The 17942-nt window shown below is 34.4% G+C and overlaps 2 protein-coding genes across 2 annotated transcripts; both read right to left on the bottom strand.

Moving 5' to 3' along the window:
* Nucleotides 1-289: 289 nt before the first annotated feature.
* LOC139094096 (hatching enzyme 1.2-like) lies at nucleotides 290-1612 on the bottom strand. Its single transcript, XM_070645010.1, has 2 exons — nucleotides 1176-1612; nucleotides 290-1115 (listed from the first exon to the last, which is right to left on the bottom strand). The coding sequence occupies exons 1-2, from the start codon at nucleotides 1597-1599 to the stop codon at nucleotides 586-588; spliced, it is 954 nt and encodes a 317-aa protein (XP_070501111.1). The 5' UTR covers nucleotides 1600-1612; the 3' UTR covers nucleotides 290-585.
* A 2567-nt stretch (nucleotides 1613-4179) lies between these two features.
* On the bottom strand, nucleotides 4180-5773 carry LOC139094138 (low choriolytic enzyme-like). Its single transcript, XM_070645072.1, has 2 exons — nucleotides 5362-5773; nucleotides 4180-4864 (listed from the first exon to the last, which is right to left on the bottom strand). The coding sequence occupies exons 1-2, from the start codon at nucleotides 5597-5599 to the stop codon at nucleotides 4323-4325; spliced, it is 780 nt and encodes a 259-aa protein (XP_070501173.1). The 5' UTR covers nucleotides 5600-5773; the 3' UTR covers nucleotides 4180-4322.
* Nucleotides 5774-17942: the final 12169 nt, after the last annotated feature.

Raw genomic sequence — 17942 nt, 5'->3', positions numbered from 1 at the left:
TTTAAGTTTTGTGTAGTTTAAGTGTTTAAGTTCAGAAAATAATTAAAAATCCGAAAAATAAAAATAAAGTCCATGGCTAGAACCCAGACCAGATTTGGAAGGAAACTTTTCAAAATTTATCCAAAATTTCAAAATTTGCATTGACATCTCGACTACTTCAAAATTCGGGAAATTTTGAGCCTTTGCAATAACGGAAAAATCCGAAATTTCCCTGATGTCATCATGACGTCTGTTTCGAAAAATGTGGTTTATCACATTGGACCACACAAAGTCCGGATAATAATCAAAATTTGATGAAACACAACAAAACTTTTGTTTATTAGATTTTCAACTTTGTACTTTGTAGCTAATAATTTTTAATGAGGTGACTCATATCCCCAAAAATCTACCCAACCACTGCTTTTTTTCGGCTACTACCCAGAGTCTACAAGCCCCAGAAATTTAATAATATTTGAATAAATCTTTGTAAGATTAAGGCTACTCCTAACAGGCAAAGAGTATACTTTCATATTACAGAAAGACCACTATGGTACTTAAAAGCATTCTCTTTGCCTGTTAGGCTACAATTCTGACTAATACTATCATCTAACTTCCACAATTATACATATTATTAATTCTTTTTATATCACCTAGACTCAATCTAGGACTTTGTCCAATAACATTTCTATACCTTGCAATTTTCGGAACTATAGTTCTCTTTGTGTTCCGATTTTTAGAGAAGGCAACTGGTCCATAATGCATAATCGAATAATAATCATATGGAGTGTTAAAATCATTAAATTTCTTTGGATCAACTAGCTCAAATTGAGAATATTCACTTTCTTTAATGTTTTGATACAGCACATCAATATAACGATCACGATCGTAACGACTTTGCATGTGATCGAATCCCAGAGCATGAACTAGCTCATGTATTATTGTTCGTCGAGACATACAGCCATTTGAATCAAGATTGACCACTTGACGGCTGCCTATTTTTCCAAGATGTGATGAACATCCATCACCGGATTGAATAAAAATGTAGTCTGATTCTTTTTTACGTGGGGTAAACGATATGCAGGTATGCTTTTCAATGTCACGCATTGAACTGCCAATGAGGAAGTATTCTAGGATTGCTAAATAATAAATTAACAATCAGCACATGATTAGAAAGTCTTAATTCTGGATCTACTTACAGTAAGCATTAGATATCTCATAAGGCACAATCACCTTGCCACTTCTGTTTTTCGGCCATCGATAATATAACGATATTATTCCAGTTCTAGATGAAAATTCACTAATATTTGTGGCTTTTAAAAATTCCTTTTGATCATCCGATAAAACTATATCGCCTTGGTAATGCTGTCCGTATAAAGCATCATCACTTCCTTGGTTCTCAAGCATAAAGCTATCTGTGTCATTTTCTGATTTTATCACATTTGGATCATTAAACAGACTTTGTAGATCTAACTTTAAGTCATCTGTGCTGTCGTCAATACGACTTGATACCTCTGAAAATCTACTGACACTTTCAGCTGAATCAAGGAAAATTATTCGATCGTCGTCGACTGGATATGCTGACAATTTATGTACAAGAAACAAGAAAATTAAAATTTTCATCTTTTCTATTTGTGATTCAGTTATAGACTAATGCGAGTGACTTTATTATTTCGTATTTATACTCAAAATAGAGATTAATGTTGAGTAAGTTGTAATCTTGAAAAAATCCAACGATAAAGCATTATCAAATGCTGCTTTATGAATTTCCCAGTGATTGTTTATAAACATTTTGTTAATTTTTTCTAAAAATTTGTTAATGATTCTGCAATAAAAATCCCAAAGAAATCAAAATTTTGAAATTGTTGCCATAATACTTACTGATGCATGACATCCTACAGGAGTCGCCTGAAGCTGGCTTTATCAGTGGCTTCCACTTGCCAATTCTGTAATAATTATTGAAAAACTCAATTAAATTAGCGACCACCCGAATAGCACAAGTTGGTTGTTCGATTCGTAATTCGGCAACATGACAGCATGACAATGGGATCCGACCAGACACTATATCAGAATCACATCAACATGGGCTGAATTAGGGAGGTACACTTATTTGTAAGGCACTGCGAAAGCTCTTATATTTGAACAATAAAGCATTTCCTGCATTTTAGATACACAGGTCTGGAATTATTCTACTTTATCCTTAACATACAAATAGCATGCTCACAAAAGTGAGTATACTCAGAGTAAGATTTTTGTCTGTTAGGGTACCTTAAAATATATCCTCAAGAGTATACTCAATCAATATATGCTCAATTTTGTGAGAATACCAATAAGCAGAGTTGTCAGATATATGTGGATAGGTGCCTACATATATCATGGTAGCTTTTGACTTTTTCTAGGCATTACCTATAGAAAGGCAAACAAATTTGCCTTCTTGTAGGCTTGTCTAGCTACAGGCAAAACCTATACCTAGATAAACCAAGCGTAGATTTGAGTAGATGCCTACTTTTTTTTCGTAAAAATCAGATAAAATCATGTACCTCCTTAAATCTACGCTAGGTTTACCTACGAATAGGCAATAAGGATGATCCTTGTTTGTTGGGGTCACCCAAGTCTGCAGCTTTTTGTAGCTTTGAACAAAACCTCTGAAACGTCAAAAGTAAACGGAAAACAGCTTATTGCTAATTTTTTACGTAATTTTTATTTTGTATTTTGAAGCATAATCTTCCCGAGTGGACACGTAACTAGTTAAATACTTGACATTTACTAGCCTTTGAATTACCAGTTACTTACCAATGAACTAGCCTTTGGAACTTGACATAGGGACGACTAATGACATATTTGGAACGTTCCATTTAACTAGACATATGTACAGTACTTATGTCTAGTTAATGTCTAGTCAACCATAACCGTTTAACGTACACGGAATTTGACAAAAAAAAATTATGTGTTGATATGAATTTATTTGTTAATTTAATTATTTTGGAAAAAGCAGAACGGAAATCACACGTTCGAAGCTGTCATAAAAACAATTTGGCAAGTCCTATAGTAACTAACTAATGCACTTTGGCAAAAGTCGTTAAGTGCACACCATTCATTGCATATAAATATATTAAAAATCTGAGCAGAAAAAAATTGCACTTATAAAAGTCATTTCTGATTGCACTTGTGAAGTATATGGTTTCATGCAAATTACTTTCTGTGATTTCTGCTTTCACTTGTGAAGTATATGGTTTCATAAAAATTTCTTTACAAATCAACTTTCCATATGTCTAGTTAAAGTCTAGTCAATGTCTTGTTACATTGTCAAGACATTTTTGGCAAGATAAATGGCTAGTAGAATCATGTCTAATACTAGATATTGACTAGCTGTGTCCACTCGGGCTTTATTTTAACAAAAATAAGTGTAATAAAAAGAACATCAGATCAAAGTCTGATAACAGCATGACAGTGTACTTAAATACACATCTATATTATAAACACCCAATTCCTTTGCTGATACAAGAACGGAAGCCATGTGAAGCCATTTTGTGAAGCCATGTGAAGCCGAAAATTGAGGGGTATCAGGGGGAATGGGGGGTGTAACGTGAAGTTGTGTGAAGCCGTGTGAAGCCATGTGAAGCCGAAAATTGAGGGGTATCAGGGGAAATGGGGGGTGTAATGTGAAGTTATGTGAAGCCATGTGAAGCCGAAAGTTGAGGGGTATCAGGAGGAATATGGGTGTAATGTGATGCCATATGAAGTTATGTGAAGCTGAAAATTCTGAAGATGGGGCGCCACGGGCGCTCTCGATACTCTAGTTATGTATAATTTTGAAATACTTTGCCTGAAATTTTAATCTCGAGTGGACAAAAATCCTATAGAATAAGCAATTTACTCGACTTTAACTAGCTATCAATTGGGTTTGACAATTGCATGCAAGTGTATGCATACTTCCAAACTAAACAAAAATGTTAAGATTTGAAGTCCATGGACTCTTATTGCAATAAAGACAGCGTCAGCAATCATAAACGAATCATTTTTGCAGTTTGTAAATATGCGCATACTTGCATGTAGGGGTGTCGAACCCAAGTCGCCAAACGTACCCAAAATCCTAAAAAAAACTAAGGAACTAATTAAGGAAGCATATAGTTCTATCATTTCTGCATTATTAGTTTTATTTATTGATTAATCAGGTTCCTAATAATTTATGTAGGACTTTGGGGTATGTTTCAGTATTTGAGTTTGACAACCCTAATTGCATGTAATTGTCAAACCTGATTATTAAGTATTTTTGAGCATATAATTTTAATCTTTATTGAACATTAGTGTACCAAATGTTTTTGAGCTAATTTTTAATGGCTTAATCACTTTCCTGAATAATAGCGTCTGTTACATTTGTACATATTATTGACTCTTGTAATATCGCCACTGCTCAATCTAGGTAATTGTCCAATGACATTTCTAAAGTTTGAATTTTTTGTAGTAATGGTTCTTCTACCATTTTTAGAGAATGCTGTTGGACTGTAATGAGTTACTGAATAGTAATCATATGAAGTATTGAAGTCATCGTAATATCTTGAATCAACTTTCAGGAACTGCTCAATCTTATCATCCTTAATGTTTTTCCAGTGAATATCAATATAATTATCACGATCCATATGATTTTGCATGTGATCAAAGCCAAGGACATGAAATAAAGCATGTAAAATTGTTCCACGTGAAATGCAGCCATTTTGATTAAGACTGACAGTTTGACGACCGCCAATTTTTCCAAGACTCGATGAGCAATCTCTTCCTGATTTTATACTAATGTAGTCATATTCGTTGTAGACAGGTCTGAATCTGATGCATGTATGCTCTTCTATATCCTTCATGGCTCCAAGAATTAGATATCGTTCATTTGTTCCTAAAAAATAAAAATAAATTTAACTTTTATACAGTTCTGCTTATAGATGTGATTGCGGTGGAATGGCATCAGTGGTCTAAATGGTAGGGCGTTGACCTTAGGTGCCAAAGGTACGGGATTCAATCCCAGACTATGTCTAATTTTCGAAGGTCTTTTTCCAATTCACCGTTCTAGTTACGAAGCTTGGTTCATGTGATAAGTACAGTTTTGAGGTCTGTCGCATGTGTCTCCATTGCCTGGACATACTTAGTATCTAAATGATTTTCTAGACTGAACCCTGCGCACACGAATTGAAACTAAATTGACAACTTGATTGCATGGGGTATATCAAGTCTCATGACTTCCATATGTCCTTGCAATGAGCAGAGCTGACCAAAAGTCAAAAAAGACTTTTCTTCACAGGAGTCTGGACTTCACTAGAGTCACTTCCACAATCGAGCAGGACTGTCAACTCTGCCTCTAAATTTTAGCAATAAAATAGAAATAACTTTACTTACTGTATTTATTCGAGAATTTATAAGGAACAATAACATTTCCGCTACTGTCTTTGGGCCAACGATAAAAGGGATTTGATATGCCAACTCTTAAATCAATAGAGCCATTTGCTGTAGCTTCCAAAAATTCCTTTTGTTCTTCTGTTAAGTCAATATCACCTTGATAGAGATCTCCATATAGAAGACTAGGATCAGGTTTTTCATCACCTATGAAACTGTCTGTGTCGTTCGCAGATTTCATAATATTTGGGTCATTAAAGACAGTTGACCAATCAAGTTCTAAGTCATCTACACTATCATCAAAACGACCTTCCAAGGTTTTATCGACGGATTCAGGGGTAGTATACAGGGAAGTACTCTGGATAGCATCTTGTGGAATATCCTGGTTGGTACTCTGAATAGCATTTTGAGTGATATCTTGCGGGATACTCTCGATAGCATCCTGGGTATTGCTCTTGTTAGTATCCTGGGATGTGTTCTGGGTAGTATCCTGGATAGTACTTTGGGTAGTTCCTTGAGTAGTACTCGGGGTAGTTTCCTGGATAGTACTAGGGGTAGTTCCTTGAGTAGTATCCAGCGTAGTACTCTGGGTAGTTTCCAAGGTCGTACTCTGTGTGGTTTCCTGGGTAGTACCTAGAGTAGTACTCTGGGTAGCACTCTGCATTTTACTTATTAACTCATTTCTCAATCTGTCGTATGTAGTTTCTTCCGATGCAGGATAAAAAATTATATCATTGACTGGAAGTCCAAAAATATGATGAATAAAAATTAAGTACAAAACTAATTTCATTTTTTTTTTGAAATTCTAACTTGTGATCACTACAGTTGACCATACACTGATTAAAGTAATGTCAATTTATACGAATTTTATTGCATAAAATGTATATTTTTTTATTCTTATCGGTTGCCGACAGCTGATTATTTTTGGACTATAAAAATAAGAAAATAAATACGAATGAAATGTATTACTTGGTTCGCTGATCATGGTGATCAATATTGTGATTCATGACATCTGTCAGGTAGTGCTTAAAGCTGACTCTATTGCTGGATTCTGCGTGTCAGTTTCCAATATCATACACAATACTGTCAATATCCGCAACCAAATTTTAGGAGTTCTTTGGTCGTCCAAACATTTTTACATTGCCGTTATTCCTATACTGATCACCACTACTTTTGGGACGATATATGACTCTAAGGATCTTTCTCTCAGAAACACCAATTGCACATTCATCTGCATCAGTTATATTTCATGATTCTGAATCATATAGGTCAACATAGTTGATAAATGTCTAATACATGGTTAATTTGGTATGTCTTGATAAACTACTTGACATTAATAGATGTCTTCTTGATCTTCAGTAAAGTGAGGTGTCGCTCGGATCTGTTGCTCAGTCACCATGAGTAATTTTGTTTTGTGAAATGTATCACTTTTTTGACGATCAATGCAAGTATCACATTCAAAATTTTAAGGTAATACACATTTTAAAAAATAGGAATTCCTTCAATTAAATTTTACAAATTAAAAGATGTCAAATAATAAATAAATTTTAGTTCCAATTTTTTTAAAGATTTATTTGACAAAGGTTGATGACCTCTTTTCTTAGTAAAATCTTTATAGGTTTAGCATTTATTAAAATTTATTTATGAAATTGCACATGTATATAGGAACAATTAATACTTTTAACAACATTTCATCATCCAAACCCGAGCAATACATGAGAACAAGGCTCCATCACGAATCCATTGCTGTTTCGCGAGGGCTCATTCAAAAAGGAGTCCCTCCACCTTGGCTACACCTTTAACGCTCCGTCATTGACACATTAATTATTGCCTAACCTCTTTACTTGCTTACTTCCTTCAATGGCTTTACAGATCAACTGTGATCCATGGCCTCCTCAGATGACATCTAAAGCATGTTTTATAGCTGGCTTCCACCTGCCAATTTTCAATACCAAATGGAATAATGTCTCTCTCAACAGCTTCCTTCTAGGAGTTCTATCGTCTACCACAAGGTATTTTACTATCCAGAAAGTCTGATTTAACCTTATTAAATGGAATTTCTAAAGGTCTTCTAATAATATGACCCACGGAGCCTGTTAATCTTGATTTAGTCTAGCCAACTAGTATTTCTTATTTGTGTCGCTCAAGATAGCTCCAGTCCCTGCGTCAACCCCTTTACCATCCCTACATTTTAATAATAATTTCCATCTGATACAATAAAAGTTCTGCATGAGAGAGTCCTAAATAATATTAAGCATACACATAAGAATTGATGATCACTCCATAAAACAATTACACAATAACAATAAAGAATTTTAAATGAAGAGAAGAGAAAACGTAAGTCAGTAAGTAGCTTTATATGAGGTTCTATTATGCTAACATGAATATACATACATACACATACTCATGTCATGCGAGTCAATTCACTTTCTTTTGCCTTCTTTTTCAATTTGCATAAATTTTCATTATGGATAAAATCATGACTGAAGAATGTTAGTAAATAAATTTTCTTTTCGTCGTTTCTTAAAATGAGAGAAGGAAGCCCCGAAAAGCCTTCTCATTCCACATGACATTACGTAATGTATACGATGGATACGTGTGTGTGCGTGTATATTGAATGAATGATGTAATAAAAATCCTATTATCAAATGACACCGACGAAGAAGTAAGAATGAAATCAGCATGTGTATGTGCTGTCTAGTGATTCCTGAATATCATGATGACTCCAGAATTTTTAAGAATACCGATGAGTGTCTTTAACTAGAATCACCACTGGATGCATTCACATGTGTATCATTTATGGCTTAATAAGTACTTTTTCTTCCTTTTAAGAATTTTTTTTTATGTCCTCATACTCATAAATTTTGCAGCATATAAAGGCATATATACATTCTTATGAAAAATATTCTCCGGGAATTTGTCATTTCCTATGACTTATTTTTTATGGCGGTACAACAGCAAATGAAAATGATGAGATTCTATTGATAATGAAAATTGTTATGTTGACCTCACGTCCTATGCATAATTCACCTGGAATGCTCTCTTTATATTTTATAAGCATGCAAATATTTTTATTATATTTGTAACTTTGTAAAGTAAATTGAGTGAGTTGAAGTGGCTCAGTGGCGGAATGGTTTAGTAATTCGGTATTTGATCATTTTAACACCGACCCAGCGATCATGGGTTCGAGACTCGGTAAAAGAAATTTTTTAATTGTCTTTTTTCGAATCATCTTTCGAGCGAACGACACAAATGAAGAAAGTTCCGCCACGGAACTTTGAAGGTTCCGCTAAACTTCATTTATTAACACTAAATGGAAGCTGCCTAATATGGCGATCATATTGCTGCGGTTTAACGCACTTACTTTCTTACTTACTTACTCACTTATTTTCTTAGCGAAGGTTGACGAAGGGCCCATTGCCGCATTTAGACTTCGTCGGAAGCTGAACCTGTCTTTAGGTAACTTCCCGCCAGTTTCTAATACCCAGCAGTTTTGTATTGCACTACATAATAGAAAACACGGCCTAAAGCCTCTTTTTAAAGACTACTACAGACAGTAATGTCGCCAAAAAGAAGTTCAGTTTCCACTTTAAGGTTTAACTCTAGGCTGGGGCGGACGATCTGCAAAAGTTCACTCGTTATACTATCAATGCCTAGAAATACATATAATGCACAGTTATGGATCTTTTATGGTCTAACCAGCTAAAGTTTATTCAATTTTACAGCAAATTGAAGAACTTTGTTCAAAAAGTTACAAAAGGGAGTGAATCAGAGTGTTGTTAACTTCAAAATCCCTCCCGGACACATTCATGTGTTAAAAATGAATCCCTTCTATGGTAGCATATCATAACACTAATGAACTTTCAATTTCACCCCACCTACACTTTATCCTGTAAAGTAAGCCATAAAAACATTCAAACAAACAACTCAACATCCACAATCAACTTAATATGAAAATTTGTATGCTGCCAACCAACATGATAAAGAGTAACAAGCTTCATAGCTTTAATCAAATTATTTGATAAAACCTCACTTTGTCACAACATGGAGTGCGTGAGAGCGTTATATATAAAAAAAAGAATGAATATGTTGACATGTATCAATTTTCATTCATGCTGAGTATCTTTCTCGTAAACAACAAATTTAAAAATATGACTCAATATAGAGTGTGAGTTACTTGTCGTTTTTTATTAGTCAGACGTATAATCTCTCCCTTGGTGTTAATGAATGTAATAATTTAGGGATGTTAAGGTCAATGTTATCACAAGGGTGTGTTTAATTTCATGATTATGAATGTAATTTGATTTTTTTAAAAAAGGATATTAAAAGTGATTATGAATTGTTGGATATAAAAACTCAGAATTTTGGATTGCAGCAAGATTTAGGTATTCTGTTGATAATTGTTGTGAAACCCCTCCCCGTTTTAGACTTGATTTTTTTGTAAAATCTAAAAATTTAGAGGTATTTTTAGAATGACAGACTAAAGAATTTTGTCTAAAAAAAGAGGTTTTGACACTCAACCTAACCTCGCTCTCACCCCTCCCCCTTAAATATATCACTGAATAGTCATATACAATAGGGTTAAGTAGAAATCGGCAATCATGTATTCGGCATTATAAATTCATAGACTTGCAGTTATTGACCGAGCCATACTATTCGTCCAAGGCTACAGGCCTGCAGATTATTGAAGAACCTAAAAACAAAGCTATCTAAGGGGCTGTTCACTTATTACGTTTGATTCCTTTCACCTCCTCTCCTCCGTAACAATATCTCAATCCTTTCCCTCTAACAAGTGATTTGTAATAAGTTTACGGTTCGTCAGGGATAGTTTTGAGACTAATTAACACTTAGGGAGATGGGGGTAGGAGGTTTTAAATTTTGGTCCATGATTTTAATATTATTAAGTCTAAAAAATCAATTTTTAGTGTTACATAATTTCCGAACGTTCCCTTATCAACTAAAATTTAGAACAAGCCTAATTACCTTTACTAATGTGTCCCACTAAAATTCCAATACTGCTCAATTTGACTAATACAATTTACATTCTCCACAATTACTTCAGAGTACCCACAAAATAGCTTCATCCTTGAAAACCACTAATTCAATTTTCAGAAATTGCTTAATAGGTGTTAATAAAATATAAAACTTTTGTTCAGGAACAAAAGCCACAAAAGCGTGAAAGTAAACCCCAATTCCAATGAAATAAAAGCACAATGAGTGAGCAAGAAAAAAAAGAACTGTTCAAAATTAGGTGATGTTTTTATCACTGCTATCTCTCTCCTCACAAATGCTGTTGTTGTTCAACTTCTTTTCCATTTCTACGAACAAAAAGAAGAAAATGAAAATCCACATTGAAACAACTTTTTTTTATGGCTGTACAGAATTAAAATGATTTTACTTCGCTTTTTTCAAAACAGCCACACTTGGACTTGATATGAAAATTTGTATTGTGTATGTATAGATCAGGGGGGTATTCAAGGCGGTCTCTCCACCCAGAGAGAGAGAGAGATGAGAGAGAAAACATTGTGGAAACAGGTTTAGAGAATGATGGAGAGAGAAGAAGAGAGTGGGAGAGAGGGAAAGGGAGGGAAAGAGGGGTGGAGAGATGGAAAGAGAGTAGAAGAGAAGAAAGGAGATGATAGAAGGAGAGAGGAGACATAGGAGACATAGGAGACAGAAAAGAAAGAGTGTAGAGGGAGAGAAAGAGGAAAAGAGAGGGGTGTAGAGATGGAAAGATGGAAAGAGAGAAGAAGATAGGGGGAGAGAGAGGAGAGAAAGAAGAGAGAGGAGAGAGAGGAGAGAGAGGAGAGAGAGGAGAGAGAGAGAGAGAGAGAGAGAGAGAGAGAGAGAGAGAGAGAGAGAGAGAGAGAGAGAGAGAGGAGAGGAGAGAGGAAGAGAGAAGAAGAGATTAGAAGAGAGGAGAAGAGAGGAGAAGAGAGGAGAAGAGAGGAGAAGAGAGGAGAAGAGAGGAGAAGAGAGGAGAAGAGAGGAGAAGAGAGGAGAAGAGAGGAGAAGAGAGGAGAAGAGAGGAGAAGAGAGGAGAAGAGAGGAGAAGAGAGGAGAAGAGAGGATAAGAGAGGATAAGAGAGGAGGAAAGAGGTGAAGAGAGGAGAAGAGGGAAGAAGAGAGGTGAAGAGAGGAGAAGAGAGAGGGGTGGTTTGGATGTCAAAACCCAACCTTTTTGGAATTTTCTAAGGTTTTCTGTTAAATAAAATCCAAACGCTCCTCCGAAATCTTCCGATTCATATAAACCCTCTCTCCAAAACATTCCTAACTCTGCCCCTGGTCAGACAACTTCTACACAAAAAAAGCACAACAAAATAGAAATGGAAAGGGACGAAAGAAACACTGTAAAATGTTTTATTGCTCATTTTATTTTCGATCGTAAATCATTTTATTTAAACAATAATGTGTATTTTTTTGACAATACAACAGTCATGCTATGGGGCAATAGACATCAGTTAAACGCACTTTATTTGTCTTAAAAAATAAAAAAAAAATAAGAATCAAAAGGAGAAAAGAGATGAGCAGAGATGAGTGATTTGAAATGGCATTAAACAATGGCAAAAAAAATAACAATGGAATTTTACACAAATACATTTAATGCTTAAATAATTCATGTTAAAATGTACAAAAATATATCTTTGGATGGGTCTCAGAAGATTTGTTGGGTGATGACTGGAAATATTGATTTTTTGTTAAATTTTGTGGCTTTATATTTTCCATGTGAAATTCGGTAGAATTATTTCCTTTTTAATTGGATTCAAATTTAATTTATATATCATTTTAATGAAGTTATCATGTGAATTAAGGTGTAGGCACTCGTGGCTTTGAATATGAATAATGCAATATTTTGGAAATTCATTACATACTCTCAAAAATAGGTAAGTCCCGACCGAAATCGCTAATGACCATCGGTTGACGACACACTAGTATGCCAAGGCACATAGATTGCCCATCACTGACGTAACTAGAATAATCGACTTTTTGACCCCATTCTACTTCTCCTTTGTAAGCCATACAGATCAATTATAATCCATGGCATCTCTCAGATGCAGAGCTCCAAGTCAACTCGGATTTTCTACGGAAAATTCTATTTGAGTCGACTCGACTCCACTTCCAATAAATGATGTTCTGCTCAAATGTTGCCTGATACTGACCCTATAGCTGGCTAGCGCCTGCCTATTACCAATATCAAACACTGTTTCGGTCAACAGCTTGCTTCCATTAATGTTTTGGGTGTTCTCGTGATCTTTTGGCATTTGCAAATTCAGACTTGAAAACCTTTTTCAAAGGTTCTTCTAAGGTTCTTCTTGCCACTCTCTCGTTCCTCTAAAGCGTAATATGAGAATGCACTCCAACAGATACAAATATTTCATCAATTATCACAGTATCCACCCCTTAATCTCAGCATTATTGCTTAATTACATTTAACTAGTTAAATTATATTAATTGTAAAATTTCTCTGTTTACACACGCGAAGCTTCATATGCATTTTCTCTGAACAAATAAATTATTTTTCGTGATTATATTAACATGAATAATTATTTATGTGTCATTCATAATGATTTGTTTATTCAAGAAAATACTCTTGAAATCACTGTTGTTTTGAGCATTTAATCAATGTTTTGAATTTAAGTTAATTAACAAAATTTTTGTTTTGCTCATCAAAATTTAAGTCATCAAAAAATTTATTTGTAATTTCTAAAATTAATTGCTAATATAAGCTGAATTGCAGTAAATGTTAGTAAGTCGCAATTACTCGGTGGAGTAGTGGTTTCGTTCTTTGATGCCTAATTATCAGAAATTGATCCAGCAATCATGAGTTCGGGTCTCGACAGGAGAAATTTTTCACTTGTTCTTTTTCAAATCACTTGTACTTGAAATTAGACCCACAGCATCTTTTTGTAAGCTCCAGGCAGTAATGTCATCAAAAGAGTTGTTAAAATCTAACTTTAAACTGCAAGGTCTATGTTTAAGTGTAGAAGATCTGGAAAACCATCACTCGTTAAACATAATAAATGTCTAAACAGCTAAAATATATTTACAGAGGCAGCTTTGGGAGCTTTCTGCGGGAACTCAATGGATAACAATTGATCTGTGTGACAGAGTTTCGATGACAGGTACCAGTCACAGGTAGAGGTGAAAAGTCGTTACTTGTTGACAGGCAGACATATTCGTCTCTGCTATATGGTTTGCGAAGTAAGTAATCTTAAAATGATAGATAATGCAACGATTTGTATCTAAATCTTATGAATTCCTAGAAGTCAAGGCTTTAAATTTCGTCCTGGAAGCGACATAAAACTGAAAAAAATGCAGGAAACGTGAAATATAGCGTATATATCCATTTCTGATGAATTGAAAACTTCATTCAACATATTTTTAAATACATATCAATTCATATGAAGCACATATTCATGAATATCAGGCATTTTAAAACTCAAAGTAGCTATTGATCTGTAATTGATTTTAACATTTATTCATATAATTTCTTAGAAAAAAGAGAAAGGGAAATGTATCAAGTTTTAAAATGACAATCACGTCTCAATTTCCTTTCAATCAATATTTATACAATAGTACAGTTGTATTACATATGTCTCAATTTAAGTTTTTTTCAATTCATGGCTGAATGGACTTGAAAAGACTTGAAAAAGACATTTAAATTCACGTGACATAAAATAACTTTAATTTGGGGCAAGGATAGGTTGAAAATTAGGAACGATTCTCCAATTTCTTCCTCAAATTACATATGCTTTAGGGGAGATAGGGGGTAGTGTATTGGGTGGCATTGGGTCACAGACCCATCTCCGAGAATTGGATGTAATTTGATTTTTTAAAAGCTGGCTTTCTATTCTGTCCTGAAATTGATTGGAAACAAGGATAAAGACTTCAATAAATACAGGTTGGATCCACCCTTCCAATAAAATTTTCCGGCTACCCGCAGACATCCCTACTAAGCTCTCCAACCCCAAAAACAGACAATTCCTACATTCCTATCTGATTTATCTTTAACATAACAATGACATACAATTGTCACAAAACCTTATTTACTTCCTGAATGCTAAACACAATAAGTCAACATTCCCCACTGCCAATCCTATAGAATTTAAAACTTTCATCCTACTTCTTTTTCCCATCTTGTTCAAACAATTCACTGATTGATTCATTTATTGCATTATTATTCTGCTAACTTTATCAAAATTGAGGAAGACAACGAAGTTGAAACATCAGAAACAGCACGATAAACATTTATTTAATTCTATTCAGAAGAACAACCGAAAAAAGGGATGGAACTTAGAAATAAAGGACATAATAATTTTGTGAGGAAAGCATGAAATGTGAATGCGGACAGTAAAAATAACGAAAAATGAGACAAATAGTGGAAAGAATAAGACAACATTTGATGTATAAAGTGGAGGAAGTAACAAGAAGAAGAAAGGAAAAGAAAAACGTGAAGAGTTTCAACAAGAATGAAATGGAATTGAATGAAATAAGAAAATTGTGTGTATTGTTCACTGTTTGTCTCCCCAATTTTTCCTATCGCTGCTCACCATGTATTATTAGTCAGTTGTTAAGTAATGTCAGTCGGAAAATCGGGTCCCTTTGGCAAAAGCTTCCTCCGGCGCGAATCTTTTTGTTCTAGAAAACCCACTTTTACCCTTTGTTTCTTGGGGTAAAGCGGGAAATTGGGATTATTAGAGTGGAAAAAAATGGGAATTTGAGGTTATTAGGGTTTGAGAAATAGCTTCAAGGGAGTATGGTGTCCTGGATGGGGAAAGAACTAAAATTTTGTATGAAATTACATACTTCACAAGAACTAAAATTTTGTATTAAATTACATACTTCACAAGAACTAAAATTATGTATGAAATTATATACTTCACAAGAACCAAAATTTTGTATGAAATTACATACTTCACAAGAACTAAAATTTTGTATGAAATTACATACTTCACAAGAACTAAAATTTTGTATAAAATTACATACTTCACAAGAAACAAAATTTTGTATAAAATTACATACTTCACAAGAAACAAAATTTTGTAATAAATTACATACTTCACAAGAGCTAAAATTATGAATAAAATTGCATACTTCACAAGAACCAAAATTTTGTATGAAATTACATACTTCACAAGAACTAAAATTTTGTATTAAATTACATACTTCACAAGATCTTAATTTATGTTAAAAATTACATACTTCACAAGAACTGAAATTCCGAATGATTTCATACAAATTCATGCCAAAACACAAAATTAACTAGGATTTTGATTCCAATTCTACATCCTCTCACAAAAATCAGTGACGTCATTGCCAAAACACCCCATAGATTTCGCCTTCTTTCATCCTTTTACAAGATGCGAAAAAGAAATGTGATAAGACAAAATTGCTTGCTTTTGTGTACTTTTTTGCTGCTACATTCGCTGTTCTTCACAATCTTATTCTTCTTTTCTTCATTTATTTTTTTTGATATCATCAAATATAGTTATAGAAGTAAAATATAATGAAAAATAGAGACGTAAGACATCTCAACTTTATTCTTGTGATGATATTTGCTGTTCTTTTTTTTGGATCATTTCACTGAATGGAAATCTTGAAAATTCTCTTTACTGTGGATGAGAGTCTTTACAGTTACTTGAATTCTTTAAATTTGAAGGGAAAAAAGAACTGCAATGCTTCAATTGCAGGATGATGATCCTTATGTTTGCGATAGCCACTTTGTTGAAAATTATCTCGACTTCACCTGCTTTATTCAAATCTGTGCTTTTTCATGTAGCAAATTGAAATAATAGAATTTTTGCAGAATGTATTTAGGTCAGGTCTGTTCGTTTTTTTTAGATTAGTACACGTTAACCTGCATTATCGTCAGTTAAATGGAATAATTTTGAGAAAGGGAAATGGTCAGAAGATGGCATGAAGGTGTGAGCAGCTGGATTATGTGGCAGATACATGACAGACGCATAGCAGATACATGGCAGCAACATATCAAGCACATGACAAACACATGGAAGCAACATGTCAACCACATGGTATCGACATGTCATGAACATGACAATCTCATGTCAAGCAAATAGCAGACACATGTCTTGCACATGGCAGTTACATGTCAAGCACATGGCAGCGACATATCAAGCACATGTCAGCGACTAGCTACATTTCAACTACTAAATGGCGTTGCCAAATGCCCCTATACGACATGTTGCCTCTATGACGCTGTGATTGCAGTGTGACGCCGTCGCGGCAATGAGATGGGAATATACAAAGTATCAAGTGGCAGCAACATTGCGAAAGCAATCAAATTCGTCAAGTGACAGCCACCAGCTTGGTTGACAAAATAATTGACTTAATACAAAACTAAAACAATTCATTAACAAGCAGCGACAACTTCCAACAACCAATTTAATCTTCCATGATTTATCAGCATTCGGATCCATATTTTAAGATACTGCTCATAAATTTTGTAATCAAATTTCACTTTTGAAGAGCATAAAGGAACAAAATAATAAAAAAAAAACAAAAGTTTCTCATTCAGAATCACAACAACTGTATGCTTCAATTAGGATTGCTATTGTGTCATTGTATAAATTTTTTATCCATGAAAGCGGAAACGAAAAAACTATTTTATGGTTTTTTCCCCATATTTATGTGGTACAATAACGAAATACGAAAAATAAAGAATAGATGAGAGAATTATGATAGTTGTGTTGTAGTTTTCATTCTAATATCTTTTCATTCACAACATATATACATAGTCACAATTCTGGGGATGAAGAGGAAACCAGTAAAAAATCATGGATACAATGTGGATTAAGAGCATTGTTGTGGATGCTTCCACGTTATTGACTGAACATTGTCAAAAAATTTTCAAATTCGATGATTTGCGATTTTGTAGACTTGATTGATTTTCAAAATGGGAGCTTGAAATAGACATTTCATAGACGTATTGAGGTACATCAATCTCAATCTTGAAAGCGAGAATCTTACTTCCTAACTTCGCCGGCCATACAGATCAGAATGGATCTATCGCCTAAAAAAGTTGCCAATTACTCATAATTGACGTCTAGTACTGGCTCTTTAGCTGGCTTCTTTTTGCCAAACGTCAATAGTCAATACCAAGAGCTACAATGTCTCTATTAACATTCTACTTCCAAGAATTCTTTGGCCAATTATCAGCAGTTACAAATTAATGACCTGAGTGTGTTTAAGCTTACCCGAGTGACAAAAATGAAGAAACCTCCCTTACGGAGCATTAAAATCTCCATCAAAGCCTTTTTTTAACACCAAATGAAAGCTGTCTCTATTTAGCAGTCATGCCACACGATTCCTTTTGGTGTTATTCGAAACACGATTAAGCGATGTCTAAAGAGTTCCGTGACGGAGTCTTCTTCATTTATTTCTGGTTCATTTGTTTCTCGGAAGACTATTGTTGTCCAAACTGAGTACCACATTATTCTGGTGTTGTTGCTTACCACCAAGGTGTCGGAGCCTTTTTCATTTGTGTCGGTCGGGAGACTGGTGTCGTCTAAGCTATTTGCCGCATAACACTGATGTCGTGGCTTACCACTAAGGTGCCAGAGATT

This window comes from Chironomus tepperi, unplaced genomic scaffold, assembly GCF_022539635.2.
Source record: "Chironomus tepperi strain 1889 unplaced genomic scaffold, CSIRO-AGI_Ctep_v1 contig_349, whole genome shotgun sequence".
In the NCBI taxonomy this organism is placed as follows: domain Eukaryota; kingdom Metazoa; phylum Arthropoda; class Insecta; order Diptera; family Chironomidae; genus Chironomus; species Chironomus tepperi.
The sequence above is the reverse complement of the archived record's forward strand: the minus strand, read 5'-3'. Positions and strand labels throughout refer to the sequence as shown.

Bases quoted from the DNA above. Each gene is read 5' to 3' on its own strand.
- LOC139094096 (XM_070645010.1), bottom strand. From the start codon at position 1,599: ATGAAAATTTTAATTTTCTTGTTTCTTGTACATAAATTGTCAGCATAT. The intron at 1,116-1,175 runs GTAAGTAGATCC...TTTATTATTTAG, and splicing joins TGAGATATCTAATGCTTACT to CAATCCTAGAATACTTCCTC.
- LOC139094138 (XM_070645072.1), bottom strand. From the start codon at position 5,599: ATGAAATCTGCGAACGACACAGACAGTTTCATAGGTGATGAAAAACCT. The intron at 4,865-5,361 runs GTAAGTAAAGTT...TTTATTTTTTAG, and splicing joins TAAATTCTCGAATAAATACA to GAACAAATGAACGATATCTA.